At 51.4% G+C, this 21,603-nt stretch overlaps 3 protein-coding genes across 8 annotated transcripts; 1 reads left to right on the plus strand and 2 right to left on the minus strand.

Annotated features, from left to right (window-relative positions):
* CBLN3 (cerebellin 3 precursor) lies at window positions 1-4,671 on the minus strand. 2 transcript variants are annotated; one of them, XM_059709249.1, is made up of 3 exons: window positions 3,740-4,385; window positions 3,326-3,445; window positions 1-3,000 (listed from the first exon to the last, which is right to left on the minus strand). In XM_059709249.1, the coding sequence occupies exons 1-3, from the start codon at window positions 4,037-4,039 to the stop codon at window positions 2,803-2,805; spliced, it is 618 nt and encodes a 205-aa protein (XP_059565232.1). In that variant the 5' UTR covers window positions 4,040-4,385; the 3' UTR covers window positions 1-2,802. The 2 variants fall into 2 exon arrangements, with proteins under 2 accessions (XP_059565232.1, XP_059565238.1); XM_059709255.1 differs by lacking the exon at window positions 3,326-3,445 and having other exon boundaries at window positions 3,740-4,671.
* Window positions 4,672-4,770: 99 nt separating this feature from the next.
* Window positions 4,771-13,725, plus strand: KHNYN (KH and NYN domain containing). 3 transcript variants are annotated; one of them, XM_059709268.1, is made up of 8 exons: window positions 4,771-4,886; window positions 5,657-5,877; window positions 6,656-7,767; window positions 7,916-8,046; window positions 8,131-8,227; window positions 11,371-11,478; window positions 11,685-11,786; window positions 12,318-13,725. In XM_059709268.1, the coding sequence occupies exons 2-8, from the start codon at window positions 5,677-5,679 to the stop codon at window positions 12,568-12,570; spliced, it is 2,004 nt and encodes a 667-aa protein (XP_059565251.1). In that variant the 5' UTR covers window positions 4,771-4,886; window positions 5,657-5,676; the 3' UTR covers window positions 12,571-13,725. The 3 variants fall into 3 exon arrangements, with proteins under 3 accessions (XP_059565251.1, XP_059565260.1, XP_059565270.1); XM_059709277.1 differs by lacking the exon at window positions 4,771-4,886 and adding an exon at window positions 4,893-5,024; XM_059709287.1 differs by lacking the exon at window positions 4,771-4,886 and adding an exon at window positions 5,118-5,252.
* Window positions 13,726-14,356: 631 nt separating this feature from the next.
* SDR39U1 (short chain dehydrogenase/reductase family 39U member 1) lies at window positions 14,357-18,261 on the minus strand. Of its 3 annotated transcripts, XM_059709309.1 has the most exons (7): window positions 18,165-18,261; window positions 17,751-17,857; window positions 17,570-17,652; window positions 17,191-17,215; window positions 16,357-16,386; window positions 16,051-16,315; window positions 14,357-15,771 (listed from the first exon to the last, which is right to left on the minus strand). In XM_059709309.1, the coding sequence occupies exons 1-7, from the start codon at window positions 18,178-18,180 to the stop codon at window positions 15,359-15,361; spliced, it is 939 nt and encodes a 312-aa protein (XP_059565292.1). In that variant the 5' UTR covers window positions 18,181-18,261; the 3' UTR covers window positions 14,357-15,358. The 3 variants fall into 3 exon arrangements, with proteins under 3 accessions (XP_059565292.1, XP_059565284.1, XP_059565301.1); XM_059709301.1 differs by lacking the exon at window positions 16,357-16,386 and having other exon boundaries at window positions 16,051-16,194; window positions 17,094-17,215; window positions 18,165-18,260; XM_059709318.1 differs by lacking the exons at window positions 16,357-16,386; window positions 17,191-17,215; window positions 17,751-17,857; window positions 18,165-18,261 and having other exon boundaries at window positions 16,051-16,194; window positions 17,570-17,651.
* Window positions 18,262-21,603: the final 3,342 nt, after the last annotated feature.

Here is a 21,603-nt window from a genome sequence, read left to right on the forward strand (position 1 = left end):
TGGAAGTTAAAAGTTTTTTGTTTAATCCTGGAACTTAGTCAGTCAATCAGAGGCACAGGTAACAACCTGGAAGTTGTCAAGGAAGGAGCAATTGGAATTTCCAATCCATAGCAGTTGGTTAGAAGTACAGTTAACAGTCTGGGCTTTCGGCTGGGGTCTGAAGTAAAGAGTGGTGGTGGTGTAGGACTGAATCCTTAACCTGTGGAATCTGATGCAAAATCCAGGTAGGTAGGTTCAGAATCGTGTTGAATTGAGCCCAATTCTTGGATATCCTGCTGGTGTCTGAGAATTGCTTGGTGTTTTGTGGGAAGCCCCTCCTCCCCTCCCCCCGCCCACCAACACACATTGGAATTGGATCCAGGAACCCCAAAGAACTGTCATTCATCCCTGGACTCTATCTGCAGATTCTTCTATGTGAGACAGAAATAATCTACTTTGCTTAATACATTTTTATTTGGGGCTTCACTGTTGCTGTAATATCATTATAATTAGTATGGTAATACAGAGGCTCCCTTTCCTGAGAGATAAAGGATCAAGTTTGAGCAGTGTGCAGTTATCTTTTGGACACTTGACTAATTCATTATCTTGTAACACACTATTGGACTTTCTTTCTTTCTAGTTGTAATACATGACCAGATGGTGCCAATCAGTCTCTTTCATTCTTGGTACACTTCCAATCTTTTTCTGGAATTACTCATAGCTCTCTATACACACCCCTCCCTTATACAGATAAAGAAAAGTAAATGTACCTTATAAATAGTTAAAATACATATTACATTTATACTCTTCTACTTATCAAAACAAACTAAAAATATCCTATTATATTCATTCTTCACTTCATAGTGACTTTTTCCTTTAGGGATATCACTATGGAAAGTCATAAATTTAAAAAATTCACCTTGTTCTAATTAACTATGTTATTTTTCTTTTGATTATCCAATTGTCACAGAATGCCAGGTGTTTTTAAAAACTGGTTCCTTTACCTTCTCAGCTTTATTCTATATATCCTTGCTTATTGTCTTCAACAACATATTCCAGGCCTATAGTTATTTGAGATAAGGAGCTATTCTCCAAGTAACCCCGAGTCCTTTTAAAGGTGAGTAATATTTGAAGCAAAGATCCAGGTGCTAAGAATGCATATCAGATTTTTTCCTAATGTTGTTTCTATGCTATCTTAGTAATAAAATTGGAAAAAATTATGTCCTTTGAAAACCACACATTCACATTGGTATTTCCTATTTAACTCAAGTATTACTAAATCTTTTTTTGACTCTAACATACAGTTTTCCTTTTTTAAAAAAGAATGTTTTTATTGATTTGAGAGAGAGAGGAAGGGAGAGGATGAAAGAGAGAGAGGGAAACATTGATGAGAGAGAAACATCAATTGGCTGCCTCTTGCAAGCCCCCCACCAGGGATCAAGCCCGCAACTCTGGCATGTGCCATGACTGGGAATAGAACAGGCAACTTTTTGGAGCATGGGTGATGCTCAACCAACTGAGCCACGCTGGCCAGGGCATAGTTTTATACTTATTTTCTCTACAACATACCTGCTTGTATCCTGGAGTCTCTAATCCAAACTGTAATGGCATCTTTTATCTTTAGTGATCTTATAGTGTCTCATCAACTATCATTCTCTAGTTACTTTATTGATAGAGTCATCCATGCTGGACCAATTGGACAGCCAGGTAAGAGAGTGTATAATAATGGCAGGAGAGTGGTTGAAGGGATGCATCATTGAAACCAAGGAAATAGGAAGTTTAAAAGGAGGCTAAGATAGCACAGATCAGGGGAAAGAAGAGAGGTTGTGGGATATTCCACAACAGGTTTGGTGAAGGTATTTGATAGAGCTGGGAGGAAGGAGGTGGTGGCTAGAACATGAAGTGATTGAACTTTAGACTACAAAGGTTGAGCACTTTTAAAAGATTGCTATGGTCATTGATGTGTTCCATGCCTGGAGATCTATACTTGTCCACAGGTGACCTTCTACCCCCACCAACAGCTGCCCAAGGAAGCACTGTATACCTGCTCTCAGCCAGAGCAAACACACACACACACACACACACACACACACACACACACCCATGACTCAAGTGGGGAGGTGAGGGCCAGAGTCCATTTGGGACCTGTACAGATGAACACCCACGTTCACTGCCTGCTGGCTGCCCCAGTGTGCATGAAAAATGTGTACCTTGTTCAGGCTGGTCACATGTCGCATTCTTGTCCTACCAGCCGTAGGCTCTGGGCTCCTCAGTGGCCCTCCCCACAATTATACTGGTGGCTGAGCCTCCTGCCCTAGTCCATATGGTGCTGGCTCAGCTCCTGACTGTTGGCAGAAATCCGTGATGCTGGCACTCCTCACAGGAAGGAGCCTGTAGGGTATGATGAGGCCGGTCCATCTGGGCCCTTGTGGGGGCCTGTCAGGTTCACCTGTGCCACCTGTTTCCAAGTAGCACTGAGCTAGAGGCTGTGGGTGGGGTGGGGGAAGGAGCAGCAAAGTCTGCAAAGTATCGCAGGACTTTTTACCTGCCAAATCCTGCCCTGATCCTAAGGTTGCAGACAGAGAGATGCAGTGAGAGGTTGTGAGGGCATGTGAGAAGGAGGAGGGAGGTTAGAGGGGCCCATCCCTAGATATAGCTCTACTCATCACCTTGGGTGTTTGGCACAAGATCCCATGCAAGAAGGTGGAATTCAGGCAGCCAGAGGGAGCCTTTCTCCTGCCCCAAAGATGTTGCTTCTGGGGCAGGGGAGGGCAGAGGACAGAGGTCAGGGGCTGGATTCCCATTCTTGAAAGGCTTGAGCCCTCAGAGTGGGAAGATGAGGAAGCCAGAGAAGCTTGAATATTTCCAGCCACCCAGCAGGTTCCCCCGACGAAGGCGCAGAGACACCCGGTCCCCGGGGTCCAGGGGCAGTAGCACAGAGCTGGTGGCTGCCTCCCGGGTCACATCAGGGTCATTGGCAAAGGCTGAGATGACAGGCCATGTGTTCAGCATCAGGCTCACCTGGGAAGGGAGACCAGTTAGCGTCTCTACCCAGCCCTTGTCCTAGGACCCCACTTTTCTGAGGGCTACTCCTCTTCTCCCAGCCCCAGAGGGACACTCAAACCTGGGAGTCTGAGGCTCAGTGCAATCTCCTGGGAGAGCTGAGGGGTAGCCAGTGTTCCACTCTGAAGATCCCCCACTCTCTGGGAGGCAGGCCCTTTCCTCCCTTGCTCCTGGCCCCCCAGGACACAGGCCAATGGAGGGTCTGCCCAGGAGTCAGCTGGGCTCCACTTATTCCTCCTCCCACCCGAGTTTGGACAACGACAGGGCCCAATGGTCAGGTCACCTGGACGGTTTGGCGGTTGTACACCTTCACCACGTGGAACCTGAAGCTGTAGACACCTCGGACAGGGGCCACGAAGGAACCTGAGGCGCGATCAAAGCCACCGCCCTCATTCACCAAGACCTGGGGGAAGCAGACCCTGCTGAGTGGGCTGGGGAACGCCTGGGGCTCAGGGAAACCACTGGGTTGAAGGACAGGGCAGTGAATAAGGAAAATAGGGAGTTGCAAGTAGTTGCCCACAGGAGGAATGCACAGATTAAAAAAAAAAATAGTGAGAAAGGGCAAGGAGGTGTAGGGGTAAGAGTGAAGGGAAAGGAGATGGGCAGAGGGGCAGAGGGGCAGAGGCCATAGCAGGGCTGTCTTTTTAGCAGCAAGTGGGCTTGCATTGATTCCAGGTCCTTGCAGGTAGGGGGTTACCTGGTCAAAATAGATGGCCCCATTGGTGCCGTTGCCCGTCTCCCCTGCTGGCTCATGGTGGTGGCTCCGAACTGCAGCAAATGCCACTCTTCCGGGCGGCGCTTCTCCCAGAGCCGCTCCTCCAGGCCCCCCTGCAGCAGCCCTGCCGGGCTCACAGACCACCAGGCACTCGCCCTCCAGGAGAACAGGCTCCGACCCTTCCTGGGCCCATCCGGTCCCCAGGGCCAGAAGCGTCAGGGCCAAGGGCAACCAGGGGTTGGGGGCAAGACCTGGTAGCCAGAGTCGCTTTGCTCCCAGCATGGCTGAGTGGCTGTGACCCACAAGTCCTGTCTTCTTGCTACTCCTTTTAGTTTCTACTCTTCCCCCAGACTCTCAACAGCCCTCACCCTACTCCTTAGCCCTCTCTCTGCGTCTCACTGTCACCTGGTCTCAGCATCTCCCTCTCCATACCACTCCGTGCCCCACCACTCTGTCCTGCCTCTCACTTCTGCTGTCACTGCAGTTCCCTCCTCCTTGGCAGGGCACAACATGACAGCAGTTGGGCTCTGGGAGGGAGAGGAGAGAGGAAGCAGCCAGACAGGACGGCTACAGCCAGAACCCCAGGGCAGCCTCTCCAGAGAGCAATGAAGACTGGAACTGGGACAAGAGACGGCTCCTCCGGTCCGTCCTCCTCCTCATTCCTCCCCTCTTCAAAGTCCCTCACAGCACTCTCAGTGGCACCTTTGCCATTGTTAGGAAGGAAAGCCCTGGTCCTTTTCCCACAATTGTTTTGGTGGAAAAGTACTTGGGCCCACAGTGTCACTCGGCCAGTCTTTTCCTCCTTGGCCTTCCAATAGCTTCTCCTGCAGGGCCTGAATTCGTCCCTTTAAAGCTCTCTTCACCTCTGACTCTCGATGAGCGGTGCCTCTTTCCTGAAACCACGGAGAACAGCAGGAACCAGAGGGATCCGCAGAGACTGCGGGGAGCCCCGGGAGCTGCGGGCGAGTGGGCGGGGCCGAGCCGGGAGCGGGGCGGGGCCTGGCGGGCGGGGGCGGGCGCGGCGCTGGCCCCGTCCCCCGAGGGGCCCGGCTGACTCCGCCCCCGGCCAGGAAGTGACTCAAAAAAACACAACACAACAGTTCGAGATGTGAAGAGAGGTCCCAGTTGGGTGAGAGATCCGGGAAGGCCCGCCCCGATCGGAGCCCCCCGCCTTTCTCCCCGGGGCTGGGGCTGGGCCCGGGGGAAGCTGGGGCCGCGGGCACCTAGAGGCGCCGGCGGGAGCGGACGCAGCGGGCGGCCGAGGCGGGTAGGGGCGCGCGGGCCGCGGGAGCGGAGGCCTCGGTGCCGAGCGCGGTCGGGGTCGGCGGCCGCCGGAGGCTGTGGGCGGGGCTCGACCCGGCCCCCGGGCCCGGGCGGGGTGCGTGGCGCAATCTAGGGGGTGGCCGCGGGCCGCAGGGGGAGGGGTGGGGGAGAGTGGCTGGAACCTGGCGAACAGAAGACGAGGCCGCCGGAGGACAGCCCGGTGCCAGCCCCGGTGAGGACCCGTTGCGAGGGGACGTCTTCGGCCCGGGGATGGCAGAGTCCCCGAGGAGAGGGACTCTTTCTCCACCGCCCAGTCCTCTGGCTCCAGGCGGAGCGGGGCCCCTCCGCCCCCGCCCCGGCCCCCGGTCCTGCTCGGGGCTGAGGTCGTCCTTTTACAAAGGCCAGACGCCCGTCCCAGAGAGACAGCCCGGTTTATGCGTGACGCCCGCTTTGGAGGGAAGGCCCGGGCTGTTCTAACCTGACACTCTCCCCCTCGCTCCAAGATGGCCCGAGGTCTCCTGGGCTGTTTACTCCGTTTGTAACTCGGTGCGACCTGTTGGTGGCCGAGGTAGCCCGGGAGACCGAGAGGTGGGCCGAGGGGACGGCGAGGCTCTGAGCGGCCTTTCCTGCTTCCAGGTCGGGGCCGCCACGCAGCCATGCCGACCTGGGGGGCCGGCTCCGCGACCCCGGACCGCTTTGCCGTGTCTGCGGAGGCGGAGGACAAGGTGTGGGAGCAGCAGCCCCACGTGGAGCGCATCTTCCGCGTGAGGATGAGCGTCCTCCGGAAGGACTGCCCCGAGAACCCTCACATCTGGCTGCAGCTGGAGGGCCCCAAGGAGAACGTCAGCAGAGCCAAGGTGAACGCTCCGCCCTGACCCCTTCGGGGAGCAGGCACTCCCTCCCCCACGCAGAGGCTGGGGAGAGGGGAGGCCGGGAATGGTCTCCACTGCTGCTTGTCTCTCTGGCAACCTCAGTGGCTCTGAGCTGTGGGAGACTCCCCAACTTTGTATTTGTTTGGAGTTTTGATTTCGTTTCTGATATGATGACCTCACTTCTGCCAGGGCTTCGAGACAAGTGATTCAATTCAGATCAGTGTGTGTTCCTCGGAGAACAGTAGAGAAAATCCGGTTGGGCAAGCAGGCCCCACCAAGGAATTCACTGCAGGAGGCCAGGCCTGGGTTCCAGTACTGCTCTACTGCCTACCGGCCCCCTGACCTGAGTTTCAGTTTCTATATCTATAAAATGTGAATAATGGCAGTACCCAGTTCATTGGGCTTAGCATGAGTGAGATAAAGCATGAGTTTAGTAAAGTTAGCAATGGCGATCATTATGATAGAAATAGACAACACACATACACACATAAATAGAGAGACAGTCTTGTAATCAATTAGTTATAATTGTATCTTAAAGCCAGTCAAGTTCTAAATGGAAATACTAGCTATGGCTGTCAGCTGGAAAGGAAAGGAAGTGAGGTTCTTGACCCCTTTTAACCCCTACCTTTGTCAGGATCTGTGGGGCATCATTGCTCTGCCCAGGCATCCTGGAGCTCAGGGGAGAGCAGTGAGCCTGAAGTGGCTACTGGGCCACTTAGGATTCCAGCAGCCTCCTTTTCCCCTTCTCCTCCCCTCTCCCCAGGAGTACCTGAAGGGTCTCTGTAGCCCAGAGCTGCAGGATGAAGTCCACTATCCACCCAAACTGCACTGCATCTTCCTGGGGGCCCAGGGCTTCTTCCTTGATTGCCTGGTCTGGAGCACATCAGCCCACCTGGTGCCTGGGGCGCCTGGATCACTGATGGTCAGTGGCCTCACGGAGGCCTTCGTCATGGCTCAGAGCCGAGTGGAGGAGCTGGTGGAGCGGCTGAGCTGGGACTTTCAGCCAGGGCTGCCTCCTGGAGCCTCGCAGTGCGCTGGAGTGCGGAGGGACTTCTGTGCCCTGCTGCAGCCCCGGGGGGATGTCCACAGAGAGGCCCTGCTGCAGCTGCCCCTGGCTGTCCAGGAGGAACTGCTGAGTCTGGTACAGGAGGCATCCAGGGGACAAGGGCCCCAAGCGCATTTCTCCTGGGAGGGGGGGAGCCCGGGCCTGCTGGGTTCTCAGCATCAAGGAGTCAGAGCTCCCCTGAATGAAGGCAGGGGGTCCCTGGACACTGGACCTACAGGGTGGCCAGAGTCAAGAGGAGAGAGACATGCTATAGAGAAGGAGGGACAGAAGCAGGGTGGCCCCAAGGAGATGGATTTGGGATTGAAGGAGCGGCCTGGGGAAGAGGCCTGGGAGAAAGAAGTGGCCTGCAGGTCACAGTCAGGGGGAGGAGAGGTAGGGCAGGAAGGGCTCCTGAAGAAGAAGGCCCCGGGGAAGGACGGGGGGCCCCAGGAAAGAGGAGGGAGGTTTTGGATCCAGGGTGAGCCTCCAGGTGCCCAGGGCTGTCAGAGGGCAGCTCAGCTCCGGGGAGCCTCTCTCCTCCAGCGGCTCCACAACGGGGAAGCCTCACCTCCCAGAGTGCCTAGCCCCCCACCTGCACCTGAACCCCCATGGCACTGTGGAGACCGCGGAGACAGGGGAGACAAGCAGCAGGCTGTGGCTCGAGGTCGGGGGTCTCCGTGGAAACGAGGCACCCGGGGGGGCAACTTGGTGACTGGCACACAGCGTTTCCAGGAGGCCCTACAGGACCCTTTTACTCTGTGCCTTGCCAATGTACCTGGCCAGCCAGACCTCCGCCATATTGTCATTGATGGCAGCAACGTGGCCATGGTGTGAGTACCAGGTGGGACTGGGGGTTCTGGGGAGGGGGAGGAGATGGGCAGTTTTCCCCTGGGGGAAATGTGCTGAGGGGCAAGCACTCCAGCCAGGCTGCTAGGCCCTCGTCTGGGGCCCCAGAGTGCCGACCCCTTCCCACTGCAGGCATGGCCTCCAGCACAACTTCTCCAGCCGGGGCATTGCCATTGCTGTGCAGTATTTCTGGGACCGTGGCCACCGGGACATAACTGTCTTTGTGCCTCAGTGGCGCTTCAATAGGGATGCCAGGGTCAAAGGTGAGTTGGGCCTGGTCTTTTGTGTCCTGGGTTAGACCCTGCTTCTACCTTAAAGATAACTGCATTGTGCTCCTATGTTTCTAGAGGGTCACTACCTGCAAAAGCTCTACTCCCTCAGTCTGCTCTCCCTCACTCCTTCCCGAGTCATGGATGGCAAGAGGATCTCTTCCTATGATGACAGGTACTTGCTTCTCTCCTGGCCCCAGCCTTGACATTCAAGGAGCCCAGTGGGAGATCAAGGGAGAGTCAGAAGCTCCTGACCCTTTGCACTGTTTCTAAGCCTGGGTATTGGGTACAGGGCCAGTTATTTCTTCATGTGTCTCTATGACTGGGCAGGAAAACCTGCCCCACAGGTGAGATGAAATGGATGGTAGACAACTGTGTTTGCTCATTTATCATTCATTTTTCATTCATCAAACTAAACAATACTTCGTATTTATATAGTGCCTACTGTCTAGGAAATACTGGTTTAATGGAAAGATGTGAAAGCTTATGACATGAATAGCTGACAAATATGTTCTTACATCCTAAATTTGCAAACACTTAGAGAAATTCCCCCAACATTCTGGAAAAACCAGAGTAAATGTTCAAAATAACAAGTCAAATGAAGAAACACAATCCACGCATACTAACATAAAACAAAACATAAATAAAACATGGCATCATAGAAAGATCACTTGACTGCCATAACCGGTTTGGCTCAGTGGATAGAGCGTTGGCCTGCGGACTGAAAGGTCCCAGGTTTGATTCCGGTCAAGGGCATGTACCTTGGTTGCGGGCACAAACCAGTGGGGGCTGTGCAGGAGGCAGCTGATCGATATTTCTCTCTCATCGATGTTTCTAACTCTCTATCCCTCTCCCTTCCTCTCTGTAAAAAAATCAATAAAATATATTTTTTAAAAAAAAAGAAAGAAAGATCACTTGACCTAGAATTGGATGATCTGACTTGGAGCCCCAAGTTGTACTACTCATTGACTCTGACTGTGGACCAGTCTCTTAGTGAATTAACCTCTTATGTCAGGGTCCTCTTCCATTCATTCATGCTCCTTGTGACTGTCAAAAGAAGATAAGTTATGTGCTTTTCTCACCCAAGGTGCTAGGCAAGAATACAGTGATATTCCTGAACTGTTCATGAACACAATCAAGTGTGGCAGAAGGTCTTATCTCCACAGTACCGAAATGGAGCAGAGGCTAAGAGTGGTTACCTCTCTTGGCAAAACCTACTAAGTGGCAAAGGAAAAATAAGAACTGAAAGCTGCCAGATGGTTTAAATGAAAAACACAGGACACATTTCATCCTCAGTGTACATACACCGTGTGGGAAATGGGCAGATTTTAAAAGCTAATTAATCCAATTAAAATGTTTGCAACTATAGTTCTTGATTCTCCAGGATTTGCAGTTTTAAATGAAAAAAACAAACAAACAACTACTTTCCAAACCATAATGATTACATATTTTTTCTTTTCAAGTACTTACCTTTTTCTCCCTGTCAAGTAAATGGTATTCTACAAAAAGGCAATTCACTGTCTCCTGATACTCTTTTTTTATGTCTAGATTTCACAGGTTATCTAAGATATGGAACCTTCTTTTCATACCAGCATTGACACAGAACTGAAACTGAACGTCAAGTCAGTTATTGTGAATTTTAAAGGCACGTGTTTGTACAGTTGTGTAGGTCCTGACAGCACTACATGAATTTGGAGTTTTGCCTAGTTATAGTGACTTCACAGTGGTGCCTAGGCCAACTGGGTGAATACTGCTGAACAACATGTGATGTAACATGATAATGGTATCATGTTACATAATGATAATAGCCTGAAAATACCTTTTTGTATATTATATGACACTGTATACAATTGAATGTCATCTTAATTTGTTTCCCAGACAGAAACTCAGAATCAGACATCTGGCACATCCTATCCTGATTAGTAGTCCCCTGTACCACAGTCTTTCAAATACTGACTGCCCACTTACTGCTAGGTGTGTGGCTTGCAGAAGGAGTTGGGAATGTTGGGGATGATTTTGAAGAGCCAAAAGAAACGATAAATCAAACACTTCAGGAACCTGGAGGAAAGGGAGCCCGCTTCTGGCTGGGGTTTTGTGAGAAGGGAGAGATTTGTATTTTTCGATGGTAGAGAAGAATATGGGATGAGCTGGATCTTGTTTTCTAAACCTGTTCAAAAAGATCCCAGCCTACCCCTTTGTGAGTTTCCCCACACTGCCCAGTTCTGTGGAATTAGGATTACTCAAGTGGGGTCCGGGCATCTCCTTTTATTTATTATTTTCAAATGTATTATTATTTTTTGTTAATCCTCACCTGAGGATATTTTTCCATGAATTTTAGGGAGAGTAGAAGAGAGAGGGAAAGACAGAAACATCAATGTGAGAGAAACACGCTGATTGGTTGCTTCCTGCACAAGCCCTGACCAGGGCTGGGGAGGAGCTTGCAACCAAGGTACCAGCCCTTGACTGGAATTGAATCTAGGACCCTTTGGTTTGCAAGCCAATGCTCTTATCTACTGAGCCAAACTGGCTAGGGCAGGCATCTCTTTTAAAAAGTTATTCTTGTGATTTTGTTCATCAGTGAGGTTTGGGATCACCTTCCTGAATGGAGGGAATAATTTGAGAAACATAGAAGTCAGAGAGGATGTTTGAAGAAGAGACGTAATCCAATCATTGATTTTGGCTGAAGTTGAGAGTACCTTTGGGAATACCGGGAGAGAGAAGGCCATAAAAGTGGCTGCATCTGGGTTCTACAGGGCTTTAGCTGCCAGGCCTGGGCTTGTGGACTTCATGCAGTAGATAATGGGCAGGTATGGAAGAGTTTTGTGTAGCTGAAGAACATGTTCTCTTGGGGAAGGGCAGGAGAGACCACAGGGTGGTAAATGTCAGGGGACCGCTTATCAGTATCTCAGTTGCAGTGTCTGAATAGCTAAGGTTGTAATGGTGGGACTGGAAAGGAAGGGGACAGAATAGAAGGCTTCTAAGAGGAAAAGCAGAATGGATTTGTGACTGATTGTTAGATTTGTGACTGTGGGTGGAAGAAAGGACCAGGGCTAGATCTTACTGTCGTATTAACGAAGCACAAAGTATTGGGTAGAGGGTTGTGGTGAGTGGAGGGGACGTTCTTAGGATTCCATGTTGGATTGGTCTTTGTTTTCTCTCTAACCTATATATCCAGTCAGTTCCTTGGTGGCTGGGTCAAAATGGGGGTGGTGGTGGGGACAGATCTCCATCACCAGCGGTGGGTCCTGGGAGTTGATAGTGCTCTTTGGGGTTGAGGCTTTAGAGAAGTCCAGAATGCCGCTGTGGTTTTTGAGACAGGTTCATGGTGAAGCTGGCTGAAGAGACCGACGGGATCATTGTCTCCAATGACCAGTTCCGGGACCTGGCGGAGGAGTCTGAGAAGTGGATGGCAATCATCAGAGAGCGGTGAGGGGGCATCCCCTGAGAAAAGGGCTCCGACTCAGACCTTTCTCTAAAACCAGTGCTTCTCTGCCACCGGGTGAGGACTCTGGGAAGGGGCTTGACACGGGCTTGAAGGATAATAGCTGACAGCTTCTGGTGGAGTTGGTCTCAGCTGTTTGGGAGGTGAGCAGGGGTCCCTCTGTGACCATTACATTTCTGTTCCCATCCAGCCTGCTGCCCTTTACCTTCGTGGGAAACCTCTTCATGGTCCCTGATGACCCACTGGGGCGAAATGGCCCCATGCTGGATGAGTTCCTGAAGAAGCCAGTCAGGTAACGCTTCAGACTCTCGCTTCAGACTCTCGTAGGCAGCCTGGCCTTGGCCCCCTTTCTGCAGGGGCCTTGCAGGCCTGGAGACTTGGAGGAAGTGTGATCTCAGTGTGGCCCAGCTTAATTTGCCTTTAACTGCTTCCCTGGAAGTCCTGACACAGACTCTGCAGGCTGGGAGGGAAGCTCCTGCTTCCTGTTTTCTCTAGTTAGTTTGCTGGAGTTATTTGGAACATGGTTGATTTTACTTATGGCCACTTGTATTCAGCACGCCCTCTGCTGGACCACTAAGTAAGTGATTAATCTATTAGGCTAGATTTATAGAAATGGCAAGGTTTACCTTCCTGGTTTCAAAGGAACTTTCTGTCTCCCCGTCAGAAGTGGGTTGATACTGCCGCTCAGTGGTCGGTTTAGGGAACTTCAGAGCCAGGAATAGGCAGGGCAGTTAACAGCAGTGGAGAGCTGGGAGGCCCACTGAGCCTCTAACTTCTCTCCAGGATGCACATCAGCTCTTCTATTCCCCCTGCTCCTTCCTAGGGCACAGGAATCTTCTAAGGCTCAGCATCCTTCCAGGGGCCTCACAGACCACAGTCATCAGCAGCAGGGGAGAGAAGAGGAGGAAAAAGGCAGTGGTGGCATTCGGAAGACCCGGGAGACTGAGAGGCTCCGGCGCCAGTTGCTGGAGGTGTTTTGGGGCCAGGATCACAAGGTGGACTTCATCCTGCAGCGGGAGCCTTACTGCCGCGACATCAACCAGCTCTCTGAGGCCCTGCTCAGTCTCAACTTTTGAGCCTCACCTGCCCTAGTGGCTGCCATCCCATCAGCTCCAGCCTTGCCTAGCTTAGTCCCTTCTGTGATGCTCAGACCCTGCCCCAGACCCGCTCTGAGTTGGTGCATTGGGTAAGGGAAGCACTGAGAAGAGCCTTCGTGAGTGGGGAATGCTCTTGCCTGGGGCACTTTGGGGACATAACGAGACCTGATCTCCTCTTGAGTCAGGACCTCAACCAGCTCTCAAGGGGTTCTGGTCAGCCTTAACTCCTCAACCTTGCCTGCCTTAGCACAGGGTTTCTGTAGGGAGTGCCGGCTGCTGGAAAGGCTAGGTCCTGGAGATTGGGACTCCAGTTCCTCCTCAAAGCTGAGTTGGGGATGGAGGCTGGGGTGGGTGGGAGGGGAATGAAGACAGGTGGCAAGGAAGCAAGCCCTTCCTACCCCTGGCTGCTGCTCTAGATAGCCAGAGGACAGGATGCTCCCAGGCCTGGCAGAACTCCTGGGAACCTTGAAAAGGGAATGCGGGGCCCTGGAAAGGCTGGGGTCTGGGTTACAGTGGGCAGCAGGGAGCTGGTGGGGAAAGTAGAGGAAGACTTGGCTTCTGGTCTCAGCTGTGCCTGTCTGTGACCTTGATTGAGCTACTTGCCCTTTACTTCTGCCTATAAATCAGATGAAAAAATGCCTGTTGGGGGAAATGAGAACATGGAGCAGGGCTCTTTGGAGGAAAAGGACATGGACCAAGTCTCAGGTGTGTCTGTCTGTGGCTGCACAGGCTTCCAAACCAAAACCTCATTTTCAGAGAACCAAGTGTCCTCTGTTCCCAGGGCCTGTGCCCTAGATTTTAACACTGCACCCTCATTCTGTGCCCTATAATGGCTGCGTCCCTTTGGGCAACCCCCAAATCCACATTTACAGAACAGTTAGTTAGGGGTGACTGTTTGCATTACCAGAATACTCTCAGGGTTCCTCTAAATGGCAGCTCTCCTGTTGCATTCAAGTGTTTGTTTACAGATTACCGAATGTGTCAGAAAGTCCCCTGTTCAATGCACTTGCTGTGGTGTCGCGCATTCACCAAATCAATGGAAGCCATGCTCTGCTATGACAATGTTAATGTGATCTGACCCTAGCATTTTCTCTACAGAACATTTATGTTGCATAAAGCGAGGCCCACTTCTGCTTTGTGTGTATGTGTGTGTGTGTGTGTGTGTGTGTGTGTGTGTATGTGTATGTATGGGGTTGGGGGTGGGGGAGGGCTATAGAGGTTGTAACTAGATGAACTAATTACCTGGAAAATGAAAACTGAAGAATTAAAATGGGGAGAATCAGACCAACTGCTGTCCCATCAGAACATCCTCTCCACCCAAAATCCTACAGGTCATTGTCCTGTATCTGCTTGAAGTTCGCTAGTGCCAAAAAACTGCCTTCAAGGTAGCACATTACCTCGTGGACAGTTTAGTCTTTTACTGCAGCCCCCAATATACCCTTCTGTACTTCTGCCTCTGAGGCTGGTCATTCCCTCAGGAATAATAGAGGGCCAGCCAACTTCCTAGACGCTAGAGTCTAGGACCAGATAAAGAAGAGGGGCAGGTGCCACAGGGTTCTGTGTCTGGGCCCTGCAGCAAGTCCCTGGACATGATCCTTTTCAGGCTCTGGCTTCTGTTCCCTGAGCAGCGTGGGGAGTTGAAGACTCACCCAGTTCCTCATTCTAGTGAGAGCTGACTGATGGGGAGGGTTCTGGGTCCCAGTCTTTGCCCCTCCTCCCTGTTGGGGATGTGTATTACTAGACCTTAGTGACGGGCTGTGGACAGGTGTGTAGGAGAAAGGCCAGCCAGGGAGCTGACAGTGACTCAGTCTCCTTGGGAGAAAGGAGACCGGTGAATATGGCACAACTTGGTGGCCTGAGGAACCACTGGTCATGTAGAAATCAGGGTAGGTAAAAAGGTAGAGGGTCCTAAATAAACATTTGGCATTTCCACCATACCCCCCCACCCCTGGGGTTGTTTGTAGTTTTTGGTATATTCCTTGTCCCTTTCACTTTCAGTGATGGTGGGTGTACAGTAGGCCAAAGGTATCTTCTGTCCTGCCTGGGACTCTGATATTAGGCCTGTCCTAAGCTTCTTAGAGGGGTGCTAGCTTACTCCTGCAGCTTGATGAACTTTGACCAGTATGTGATTGGTTTATTAATTCAGTGACAGATGGAAGGCTGTCCTAGACTTGGGGCCCCATTTCTTTGCTGGCATCCTAATGGTACCATGTGAATAAGTCAGCAGGATGACCACAGAACCCATTGGAAGTGAGTCACTTATCTTATAGTCTCTACTTTTATCATAATCTCATGCTCCCAGTTTAACTCTTTTGGTAATGGAGGAAACAAAAAGATGTTGCTCATTGTCACTTTCAAAACCCCACATAGAGGAAGGAGTCATCTAGGGTGACGTCCCTTGAAACACATTCAAGCAGAACCTAGGCCAGAGAGATGAGCCAAAGCTAATGGATAATTTATCTTTATTGCCTAAATTGTAGAGCATTCATTACACAGCAAAAGAGAAATGGGGCAGGAATGGGACATATAGGGAAACCTAACTTGGTAACTCTTTTATAAGGAGTTGAAGAGGTTAAGGTCCCAACTAGATGAAACTGCAACCTTGAAACAGTGGGCAGTCAGTTAAAGTGCAGCAACGGAATAATGAGAAAGAAAAAAGAAGAGGTTTTAGGTCTCAGGTAGAGGAGTACCTGACCTATTCCCAGTCTCTCACTGGGAACCCTCTATTGAGGGACAGGCCTTAGGCCCTACGATGGAACCTCCCCACTTAGGCTATGATTTCCTTCAAGGCAGCCCCCAGCTCTGGGAAGGAATACTGGTAGCCAGTGGCCAGTGTCCGCCGTGGGATCACCTTCTGGCCCTCCAGCAGCATGATGGCACGTTCTTGTCCAAAGACAGCTTGCACAACAGCGCTAGGGAGAGGGATGAAGGCCGGGCGGCCTAGGGCTGTGCCTAAGGCCTGTGCAAACTCAGCATTTGTAGTGGTAGAGGCTGGAGCCACTCCATTCAGGACGCCCTGCACATGGCTTGCTTCAAGGGCATGGGCCAGGATTCCTGCCAGGTCCCCAATGTGAATCCAGGGGAAGAACTGTTGGCCAGAGCCGATGGGGCCCCCCAGGCCCAGGCGGAAGGGCAACAGCATGTGACCAATGGCACCGCCCCCACGGCCCAGCACAACCCCTAGAGTAGGCAAGAAGGACGGTACAGGGAGGCCCCTCAGCCTCCAGGCAGCCCACTGTTTCTCCCCATCTCCCCTTTCTCACTCTTTTCCCATGCTGGCTTAGCTCTGTAGTCGTCCAAGAGTACGGCTCTCTTTGGGACTTCCCATCCTCCCATCTGCAAGTGGGCCTGAAGCAGTGGCATCCTCACTCAGTCAGCTCAGCTCCCCTCATCCCCCAACTCCCCCAGCCCAGAGAAGACATTGCAACCCTGCCTGACACGCAGGCCCCTTGTTCTCACCAGAGCGTACCACCACCTGGCGTGTAGAATCTCCAGGAAGTCTGGCTGCAGCTTCCCATTTGGTTACGAGGTTGGAGAAAAAGTCAAAATCCCCTCCTGGACTGTCCTCATCATACTCGGCAGTCAGGCTGGGCTGGTAGTAAGCTGCCGGTAGAACAGCACTTGTTTGCCCTGGCTGTCCTTGGTCCTGCCTGGCCCTTTGCCATGAAGGTCCCCCCTTGGCCTTTGGATATCCCCACTGGACAGAGCTGTGGATATTTTTCCCCTTCTTCATTAGCTGACCTGTTACTGCCTGGATGAACTTACCTTTAGCTGCACAGCGAAGCTGAGAGGCCGCTAGAGTGTAGTGGTTAAGAATAAAGACGTGGGCGCCAGGCTGACTGAGTTTTAACCTCAGCTCCACCATTTATTAAGTCTGACTTAAGGCAAATTACATAACCTCTCTGTGCAGAATATCTGCATCATTAAAATGGAATAATAGGCCCTAGCCAGTTTAGCTCATTGGATAGAGTGTTGGCCTGTGGACTAAGGGTTCCGGATTCGATTTCGGACAAGGGCATATGCCCAGGTTGCGGGCTCAATCCCCAGTAGGGGGCGTGCAGGAGGCAGTTGATCAATGATTCTCATCATTGATGTTTCTATCTCTCCCTCTCTGAAATCAATAAAAATATATTAAAAAATAATAAAATAAACATGGGATAATAGTACGAACCTCATAGAGTTCTTGTGAGGATTAAATGTGTAAAACATTCAGTGGCTGGTGTATATGTTAACACTATTTGCCATTATTTTGGTCCCAAAGGTGAAATACAAGAATCAGAAATGCTGCTCCTAAAGATCTGTGCTGTGAGAAGCAAGGGACTTGGGAGCAGCACAGCCCCGCTCTCTTTCTGAGGGTCTGTTTCTCAGCACAAGTCCACAGAGGTCAGGAGAGACGTGCATGGAACAAGGGCCCAGGAAGACCTCTCGGCCTGGATGGCTACCCCCTCACTGTGTACTCTCTTCCCCTGGCTAATGTAAGGGGTTGGTGATTTGGGGCATACCTACACCTGTGACGAGGATCCAGGCTTGGGGGGGTTGTGGGGCCTTGGTGATGGCTCGAGCCAGCAGGTCGGTGGTCTCCAAGCGGCTGCTGAGAACCTCTTTTTGGAAAGCTTCATTCCACCTGCAGGAGAAACAAGGGAAATAAGCCACTGCATACATGCACATCTCCCTTCCCCTCTCTTTCCCCGAGGCTCGTCCATGCCCATTTCTAAGTAAAACCCTGCATTGTGGCTTAGAGAAATTGTCCGTCTCTCCTTTAGAGGGAAAAGGCATATCCCTTTTGGGCATCCTGAGTTGTGAGGACTAAAGCCAACTGGCCGAGTGGGTAGAAGCGAGGGTGGGTTTGAGGAGTGGGGCGGGCTGAGCGGTCCAGGGTCCGGCCTCTCCATTCATTCTTCACATCTCGGGGGGTCTGAGTCGTCCCTCTCCACCTCCTGCTCTGAAGGGCCGGCCTTGGGGCCCAGCACGGACTGACCTTCGCAGAGGGTTGAGGATGTTCTCTCCAGCCAGGTTGACTGCGGCATCGCAGCGGGGCAGCCCCGACGTGGCGAGCTCATCCTGTCAGAGAAAGCAGAGCGCACAGTGCCCGCCTCGCCCGGCGCCGCCAAAAGGGCCACCCCTCCTCCCCGCCCCCAGCCTCCCGAGGGCGGACATACCCACGTGATCCGACCCGGGCCGGGCTGTCGGGAGACGAGTGTCACTTCGTGACCTCTGGCTTTCAGCAGTTGGCTTAGGGCTGTCCCAATGAAGCCCGTCCCGCCACCTGATCAGAAAATACGAGGTGTTTGTTCTCCAGGGGGTGCCTTCCGTTCCCGCCTGTGGCCCCCTCTTCCGGCGCCAGGCCATTTGCCCCCCGCCTCCTCCCCTCTTCCTCGGCCCCGTCTCCGCGATACACAGGTGACCCAGGTCACAGGGGTTAGGGAGATTCGGCTTCTCCGGTTAGGAGGCCAAGGCCAGGTTGCCGGGTCACGAGACAGTGCCCTCCCTCCGGGTCCACCTGGCTCCCCAACTCTGGCTCAATCTTCTTTCCATAAACCCGCCCCCCACGTTCCCTCTTCGCCCTCCCTCACCCACGAGCACCCGCATAGCAACCACGACCTAACACGCCTGCGCAACATCTGGAAGCTGGGAAGGGAGGGGAGGAGGGCGGACACGCGCATGCGTCCTTCGGGAGGGGCGCTCCCACTGGGGAGTGGGCAGGTCGGATCGAGACTGGGCGTGGCCCTGCCCCGTGACCCGGAAGAATTCCTAGCAAAGGCGGCACTACACGCAGTTCACTGCGAGGCGTGGCCGGGACTGAGTGTGTGTGGTTGTGGGGGGCAGTCGTGGGCGGGATGGGGGAGGCGAGGTAGGGGTTGGAAGAGTAGCGGCGGGTTTGGCCTTGGGGCCCGGAAAGAAGGGGAGGAGGCGGGAAGACACGCTGGAGCTAAAACCCGAAGCTGCTCAAGCCCCTAGATTCTGGAGGTACATTCAGTTTGGTGGGTCATTACTCCGAAAGAATCCACCCACTTTTACGGTGGGTTTCTTTTTACGCGGCCTTTCATTTTTCCTTTGTCCCAGCCCCTTCCTATCGGCGTTTAGGCATCCTAAAGTTTCCTCCGTCTTTAAAGAGCCCTTCTCCAGCCCCCTTTGTCCTCTGCTAATGTCCTCCGTCTTCGCCTTCGTTGCCAAACGTTCCCAATGAGCCGTGTCCGTTTTCTAACTTCCCAGTTCACTGCCGTCTGGCTCTGACTCCATCGCTCATCGCCTCTCTCGCCAAGACTGCCAGTTTCTCATGTGTCACTAAAAGGAATGCCTGGTTTTCCAGTCATTTTTCTTGATTTCTGTGTCACTGGACACTTGCTGACTCCTCCCTTCCTTTGGAAATCATCTCTTGGTCTGAGTGAAAGCCACACTCTCTGGGGTTGTCTCCTCGCTCTTTTCAGTCTCAGTTGCTTGTTTCACCTCCTCTAAGGTTTTAAAATGTTGGTATTCCTCAAAGCAAGGTCCTAGGACCTTTCTCTTCCCCCTGTGCACTTTCCCCCAAGCATCTTTGTAGGTGAATTAAATTCCCAGTGTTTCAAAGACGTGCCAAGTGTTCTATGCAACTGAATCTCACCTCTGAGTTCCTGTTTCCTATAAAAACTCCCCACTAGACATCTGTTCTTGATCGTCTGAAACCGTGTTGATTTCACTTACTAAATATTGCCCATCTATTTCTCTCTTTGCCACCACCACTCTCCTTCAAGTTATTATCTAAACCTGTGTCTAAATTTCTGCAATAGTTCCCTAATAGGTTTCCCTGCTTCTGCTTGTTTCTCCTTTCCAAACTGGTCCATACATTGCAAGCTGAATTATCATTTAAGAACATGTGGGAGGAACACTAAGATGGCATATATATCCTAAAAAACAAAACAAAAAAACTTCAATTGCAAAGTTCCTGGATATGCTGAATAAAGTTTAACACGAGCCCATTTAAATAGATTGCTGAGCTAACTAGAAAATAAAGCAGATCCTCAGACACCCAAAACAAAGAGTGCCTTGGTACTGAAGCTGCTTTGTGGTTGTCAGTTTCAGTAACTCAGAGGCTTGGGTGACAGGAGATGATGATTGGAAACAAAGCAAGATCAGGACTGAGACCCCTGCATGAAATTCTTGGTGGGCTATGTCCTCAGGGAAAGAGGTAACTTAAAAAGGCCACTTAGTATAAAAGAACGTGATCAGGAAACTTGTGCCGGTAGGCCTGGCTCTTGGGTAGGATTGGTTGTAGAAATATTGGTCTTTTCTCAGACTCATAGATAGTAGGCAGACTAGTTCTGGTGTTAGTGGTGGAGGTATTGTGGGGGTGGGTGTATTGAGCAAAAGAGAAAAAAAACAACTCATGGACATGGGCAAGGGATAAATGGTAATGGAAAAAATTAAATTAAAAAAAAAATTAGTCTTTTTTGAGAAGTTGTATCTATTGCCCTGCCCTCATACAGTTTTGGAGTTTGAACTCATTGTTACCTGCTTGGTCTAGGAAGCCCTAAGCCAAGAATTGGTTTCACAGGTTCCTAATAGATAAAATCCTGCCAAGCATGAGCACACAATACAAAATTACAAAACAAAGGGAAAGAAACCACTCTGAGGAAGAAGCAGAAACAACACAGAGCAGAGTTAGACCAAAAAGGATGTCAGATATTAGAATATTTAAAATATTTAAAGGAGACATTAAAAAACATGTGAAAGAAACAGATTCTATAAAAAAATTTCCAGCAAAATTGATAAAGACCCAATTTAAATTCCTAAAAAATTAAAAACAATGATTGAAATGTAAAAAATCATTGAGTTAAAGCAGCAGGAAATAGATTTATCATTGGTTAAGGGAATATTAATTAGGTCTGAAAAAATTACACATAATGCAGCACAGAGAGACAAAGAGGTAGAAACTATGAAAAAAGGTAAGACAGAAGATAAAGTGAGAGATTCTGACTCTCTCTCTCTCTCTCTTTTTTTTTTTTGGTATTCCAGAAGAGAGGAGACAGAGAAGGGGATAGAGAAAATCTTTGAGGAGATAATAGCTGATTAAATAGTCAAGGTAATGAAAGATATGAATACTCAGATTTAGTAAACAAAATAAATCTCAAGTTGGATAAATAAAAAAATTCATGCCTAGTCATCTAATCTAATAAAAGAGAAACATGCAAATTGACTGCACCTCTGCTACACCTCAAGCCATGCCCACCAGCCAATCAGAGTGACTATATGCAAATTAACCCAACCAAGATGGCAGCCGGCAGCCACAGAGCTGGAGCAAGCAGGAGGCTTGGTTGCCACGGTGATGAAGGAAGCCAAGCTTCCCACCTACCCTGGCCGGCTGTGGCCTGGGTTCAAGGCAACAAAGTTTCAATTATAGAAGCTAAATAAATCCCAGATACCTGCTTCCAGCCAGCCTCCACAGGGAGCTTGGGTGGCTGGGGGCTGTGGCCAGCCTGCAAACAGCCATCAGCCCCTCACCCAGGCTAGCCAGGCACCCCAGGGGGGATCCCCACCCTGAAGGGGACGTGGCCAGCCTGCAAACAGCCATCAGCCCCTCACCCAGGCTGGCCACCCCCTCATGGGGTGTGGGTCCCTGCTGGGGGTCTTGATCAGCCTGCACACAGCCCTCAACCCCTCACCCAGGCTGGTCAGGGACCCCAGCAGGGACCCCAACCCTGAAGGGGTTGTGTCCAGGAACCCCAGCAGGACTCCCCTCCCTGAACAGTGTGTGGCCAACCTGAAAACGGCCCTCATCCCCTCACCCAGGCTGGCCACAGCCCCTTCAGGGTGGGACAGTCCCGCTGGGGTGCCTGGTCAGCCTTGGTGAGGGGCTGAGGGCCGTTTTCAGGCTGGTCACACCTCCTTCAGGGTGGGGGTCCTTACTGGGGTGCCTGAACAGCCTGGGTGAGGGGCTGATGGCCATTTTCAGGCTGGCCATGCCCCGGCTGGAAGCAGGTGTCTGGGGTTTATTTATCTTCTATAATTGAAACTTTGTAGCCTTGAGTGGAGCTC

Source organism: Myotis daubentonii, chromosome 1 (genome assembly GCF_963259705.1).
Source record: "Myotis daubentonii chromosome 1, mMyoDau2.1, whole genome shotgun sequence".
NCBI classification, from domain to species: Eukaryota; Metazoa; Chordata; class Mammalia; order Chiroptera; family Vespertilionidae; genus Myotis; species Myotis daubentonii.

Bases quoted from the DNA above. Each gene is read 5' to 3' on its own strand.
- CBLN3 (XM_059709249.1), bottom strand. From the start codon at position 4,039: ATGCTGGGAGCAAAGCGACTCTGGCTACCAGGTCTTGCCCCCAACCCC. The intron at 3,446-3,739 runs GTAACCCCCTAC...TGCTTCCCCCAG, and splicing joins GGGCCATCTATTTTGACCAG to GTCTTGGTGAATGAGGGCGG. The intron at 3,001-3,325 runs GTGACCTGACCA...CTCCCTTCCCAG, and splicing joins ACAACCGCCAAACCGTCCAG to GTGAGCCTGATGCTGAACAC.
- KHNYN (XM_059709268.1), top strand. From the start codon at position 5,677: ATGCCGACCTGGGGGGCCGGCTCCGCGACCCCGGACCGCTTTGCCGTG. The intron at 5,878-6,655 runs GTGAACGCTCCG...CCCTCTCCCCAG, and splicing joins AGAACGTCAGCAGAGCCAAG to GAGTACCTGAAGGGTCTCTG. The intron at 11,787-12,317 runs GTAACGCTTCAG...GCTCCTTCCTAG, and splicing joins TTCCTGAAGAAGCCAGTCAG to GGCACAGGAATCTTCTAAGG.
- SDR39U1 (XM_059709309.1), bottom strand. The intron at 17,216-17,569 runs GTCAGTCCGTGC...TTTCTCCTGCAG, and splicing joins ATCCTCAACCCTCTGCGAAG to GTGGAATGAAGCTTTCCAAA. The intron at 16,387-17,190 runs GTTCTCAGCAGC...ACTACACTCTAG, and splicing joins ATGAAGCTTTCCAAAAAGAG to CGGCCTCTCAGCTTCGCTGT.